The sequence below is a fragment of the Tamandua tetradactyla genome, chromosome 9 (assembly GCF_023851605.1).
Source record: "Tamandua tetradactyla isolate mTamTet1 chromosome 9, mTamTet1.pri, whole genome shotgun sequence".
NCBI classification, from domain to species: Eukaryota; Metazoa; Chordata; class Mammalia; order Pilosa; family Myrmecophagidae; genus Tamandua; species Tamandua tetradactyla.
In genome coordinates this window covers 104294374-104299379 of record NC_135335.1, presented here as the reverse complement: position 1 = coordinate 104299379, position 5006 = coordinate 104294374, and the positions used below count along the sequence as shown (strand labels likewise).

Sequence of the window (5006 nt, the reverse complement as noted above, 5' to 3'; positions counted from 1 at the left end):
TTCTTTTCCAATTGTGTAGATTTTAATACCAACCGAGAGATTTGATGTGATAATACATGAATCTTGGAGTACAAACGTTTTAAACAGCAGTTCAAAAATATTATTTTTAAATTTACCTTTACCATTGAATTTTATTCATTGTTTGTATAACAAGAATCGTTGCAAATAAATGACATTTATATAATCTGCATTTTAATAAGCCAAGCAAGATAGTTGGACATTCAGTCTCTATGTCGTCAACATGTACCCAACAAACCCAGTTGTATGAATCATGTCTAGATACAGTAAGTGTTTAATAAAATGTGGTTATTAAAAATTTAAATCAGGGAAAGAAAATCTGCTGTAGTTTACTTTATTGATCAATGTATTGCTTTTCCTTGATTACATAAATTAGAAATCTGTTAAATATCCCTAAATTTTTCCCAAACAAAAGTATTATATTTACAGCTATCAGGCCACACTGGTCATTCATTATTTCTAATCATTAAACCAGTTTCTGTCGTGATGACACCCTATAGGATTAAGAATCTACTGGAGAAGAAAAGCTTGAAAAAGTAAACTTTGTAGGGTGGGACTCCTTACAAGAACAATATATTAAAAATGAAAAGTTAAAGCTACTGTAGAGAAAATGGACCCAGAGAGTCAAGTGAAGAAGTAGGGCTTCCAGCAGATTGCTTTCATCTTGCTTTTATATTCCCCATTTCATCACCACAGTTATCTAGGGACTGTGCCAAAGTAGGCTAACAGCCATGTGTGGGTTGCCTAATTACAGTAACCTGAGATTTAGCCACTTGGTAGCCAATTTTCACTTTATGAAAGAAGGTCTACTAATGATTTATATAATTATCATTATTAATACCTCAAAGCAACCCCACCCAGAGTGCTGGGAACTGGTGGGATGTGACATGGGTGGGGCCAGTGTATTCCTTTAAATATCTCTTGTCACAGAGCAGGCTCCCCTCTCTGGCAGCAGTTCTGGAGTGTGTGAAACCTGTTAAACTTTTCTTTTGCACCACACTCTGGTAACTATAGCTAACTTCTATTTGTCTTTCTGGAAGATTCAGCCAGGACCATGACTGATGATGACCTGTCTGCCTTGGTGGTAGATAATGGGTCAGGGATGTGCAAGGCAGGCTTTGGTGGTGATGATGCCCCCAGGGCTGTGTTCCCCTCAATGGTGGGGAGGCCCCGGCACCAGGGTGTCATGGTAGGCATGGGCCAGAAGGATTGCTATGTGGGGGATGAGGCCCAGAGCAAGAGAGGCATCCTGACCTTGAAGTATCCTATTGAGCATGGAGTGGTCACCAACTGGGACGATATGGAGAAGATCTGGCATCATACCTTCTATAATGAGCTCCGCGTGGCACCAGATGAGCACCCCATCCTCCTCACTGAGGCACCCCTCAACCCCAAGATCAACCGGGAGAAGATGACTCAGATCATGTTTGAGGCCTTCAACACACCTGCCATGTATGTAGCGATCCAGGCTGTGCTGTCCCTCTATGCCTCAGGACGGACGACAGGCATCGTGATGGACTCCGGGGATGGAGTCACTCACACTGTGCCCATCTATGAAGGTTATGCACTGCCTCATGCCATTCTTCGTCTGGATCTGGCAGGCAGAGAGCTGACAGATTACCTCATGAAAATCCTGACAGAACGAGGCTATCACTTCACTACCACAGCTGAGCGGGAGATTGTTCGTGATATCAAAGAGAAGCTGTGCTACGTGGCCCTGGACTTTGAGCAAGAGATGGTCAGTGCGGCTGCATCCTCCTCGCTGGAAAGAAGCTATGAGCTTCCTGATGGGCAGGTGATCACCATTGGAAATGAACGTTTCCGGTGCCCTGAAGCCATTTTCCAGCCTTCCTTTCTGGGCATTGAGTCCAGTGGGATCCATGAGACATCCTTCAACTCTATCATGAAGTGTGATGTGGATCTTCGCAAGGACCTCTATGCCAACACGGTGTTGTCTGGAGGCAGCACCATGTACCATGGCATTGCTGACCGAATGCAGAAGGAAATCGTAGCCCTGGCACCAAGTGCTATGAGAATCAAGATCATAGCTCCCCCAGAACGGAAGTATTCTGTTTGGATTGGGGGATCCATTTTGGCCAGCCTGTCCACGTTCCAGCAGATGTGGATCAGTAAGCAAGAATACGATGAGGCTGGCCCTCCCGTCGTTCACAGGAAATGTTTCTGAATGAGCTTCCATTTAACAGGTTTACATTTTCCCTTTGAATTTTCCTAGGTCATGGTGATGGTACTGCTTTTAATCCACTTTCAACAAAATCAAGGTAAATAGTCTGCTCTTCCTAGGGTCTCAACTGACAAACCCCATCTCTCCATCCAACTTTCATGGGCTCTTACCCAACTAACCACATCTTGATCTCTATCAACTTAAGGAGAATTTTGATATCACCTGTATTTTATTCATCTATAGGCTTCAAATAAATGTAGTCTGGTTTAGATAAGAATGACTGACAAGGAATAAAATCATAAGAAATGCCATATCAGAATGGATAACTACAATTTCTAATCTCCAAAAAAATTTCTAGCTTAAAATATTTAGCAATGGCAAGCTGTACAAACCTGTAGAAAAACATGTTCTTATATTTAGCAAGTATGTCTTATTAGTTCAGTATTTTTGTTTTGTTTTGCTTCTTTATATAATATAATGAATTACATAGGTCAATAATATCCATATATACATAAGCACCAGGGGATAAAATGTTATATCCTAAAATGTACTGGTATATCCGGCTATCTGAATACCTAATGTGAGTTTCTTTACTCTCTAACAGTCACCATTTTGATAACTCCATGTTTGGTTTCCACTAATAAATAAGCATACTGAGACAGCCTATGATTCCTTTAAAATAGTTTATAAATCAAATGAATTTTCATGCTCAGAGTAGTTCACTGGTGAAATACATATTTCAATGTCTTACTTATAAACTTTGTTATACTTGTAAAACATCAAAACCACAGATTCCTATTTTTTAAAATATGAAGTGTATTATGGTATCAAGTTAATGTCTTTATGCTATAGTTTGACAAGGAAATTTTTATTGTTATTTCTTAGCATAATGTATTTCTTGAATAATTTCTGTAGGCCATAATTTTGCATATTTCTCTTATGCAAGGATTTCACTGCAATAAAACATATCTGCAGCACTTTTATAAATGTAAATTGTAGTACCAGCATAGAAATCCCAGTTTTATTGGTAGAAAGAGTTTAGAATAATTCTGCTTTATTAGATCAAGTAATTAGCAGTTCTTTATGCAGATTGTTTTTGAAATACTAACATCTTAGACAGTATCAATGTATCTTCCTATAATATCTAAAGATTTTTAATGAATCCAATGCTGATTTATCAACCAATTTTAAATACTAATACTAGTGCATTTATCTCAATCTATACTGTGATTGCTGATTATTTCAATATCTCTGTGTTTTTCAGAGATTTTCCCCTGAAAATTTAAAATATTTGGGTTGCTTATTATAACATCAGAGCCTCAGAAGGGAGAAATCTCTTCTCTTTTCCTTTTTGTTTAGAGACTCATACCTGTATTCTGCATCTCCAAATTGGAGTCATAAAACATTTTCACTTAAGATAAAATTTCTCAAAGAATTTATTGCTTCTTATTTCCTTTATCTGACAGCATAGTATTAAAAATGCATTGACCAACCCATGTTAAACTCTGAAATATGTTCTACAACTAATTGTGGTGCTATGCTTTGAAATTTATAGCTTTTTTGTATATATGTTATTTTCTACAAAAAAAAGGAAGGTAAAAAGGCAATTGTGATGATAAAAACAATATTTAAGCTCTCTAGCCTTCTATATTCTGGAGCAGCTGGAAGGAAAAATAGGAGCGGAGCATGTGGCAGCCAATGACAAACTCTGGGATCTGTCCTGTAATCACTTTTTGAAAAGTGCTTTGAAAACTATTGATTTTTTATTTCTTTGCTTTGTGTATATGTTATACTATAGAATAAAAAAAAAGTTTAAAAAAAAACACATTAACTAAAATTATCTCCAAAGTCACTTGTAAAAATGCTTCATATTTGTATACTTGAATTTCCTGTTATTTCCCCTTCAACCCTTCCCAGAGAACTAGTGAATAATCCAGAGGAGATCATTTATTATATGTGTGACCTGTTCATTTGTCTGTTAGAGTTTTGTGCTTAGTAAATCTGATTTCTAAATATTAAAGGCAAAGTTAAAAAAAGAAGACATCCAGTCAGATAAGGTTACATTTTTCTTGCAATATCAATTAAAATGTTGGGTTTTAGTAGATGAACTGGACCTCATATAATTAGTAGGCAGAGATAATAATAATAGTAATAATAATAATAATATCTTGGATTTATAAGCTGCAGCACTTCCCATTTGCAAAGTAAGCAGTTCTCACAACATTTTGACCTACATTCTGAATTCCCAGAAAAGGACCCTCTCAGAACCTGTAGAAAATGTATGAGACAGGTATAGTGAGCTTCCAAAAGAGTGAACTAAAGAGTCCTGGATTTTTAGGTGAAAATATGAACCTCAAATTCAAACAGAAATTTAATCTCAGGGTCTTTAGATATTTTCCCTTTCATCAACGCTAATAACTGATGGAAGAATTTAATGAGAAAGCAAAAACCTCACACATCTCACAACCTTGTATTTTAGAATCAATGTCATATATTTAGATAATACAATTTGCATGCTACTCACCAAAGTATCACAAGCCTGGCTCACAGATCAAATTACTTAGAACTTTATAAAAATACAGATTCCCTGGTCCTGGGTTCAGAAACTCCGGTTCTGTAGGACCAGGATGAGATCTAGGAATCCAAGGTACAGCCAATTTGAAGAATCACAGTGTTCAACCACCTAGAACCTAAAATGCATTTAGACTCCTAGGACAGGAGAAATCTATGGACATGTTCCTGGTCCATCTCCCTCTTAATGAGGGTCAGCACCAAAGCAGTCTTCACAGATAAATTTCATACCATT

The 5006-nt window shown here is 37.2% G+C and overlaps 1 protein-coding gene across 2 annotated transcripts; it reads left to right on the top strand.

Moving 5' to 3' along the window:
• The first annotated feature begins 1072 nt into the window (after positions 1 to 1072).
• Positions 1073 to 2203, top strand: ACTBL2 (actin beta like 2). Of its 2 annotated transcripts, XM_077115177.1 has the most exons (2): positions 1073 to 1201; positions 1328 to 2203. In XM_077115177.1, exons 1-2 carry the CDS (start codon positions 1073 to 1075, stop codon positions 2201 to 2203), a joined length of 1005 nt encoding a protein of 334 aa, XP_076971292.1. The 2 variants fall into 2 exon arrangements, with proteins under 2 accessions (XP_076971292.1, XP_076971291.1); XM_077115176.1 differs by having other exon boundaries at positions 1073 to 2203.
• The last annotated feature ends 2803 nt before the right edge of the window (positions 2204 to 5006 follow it).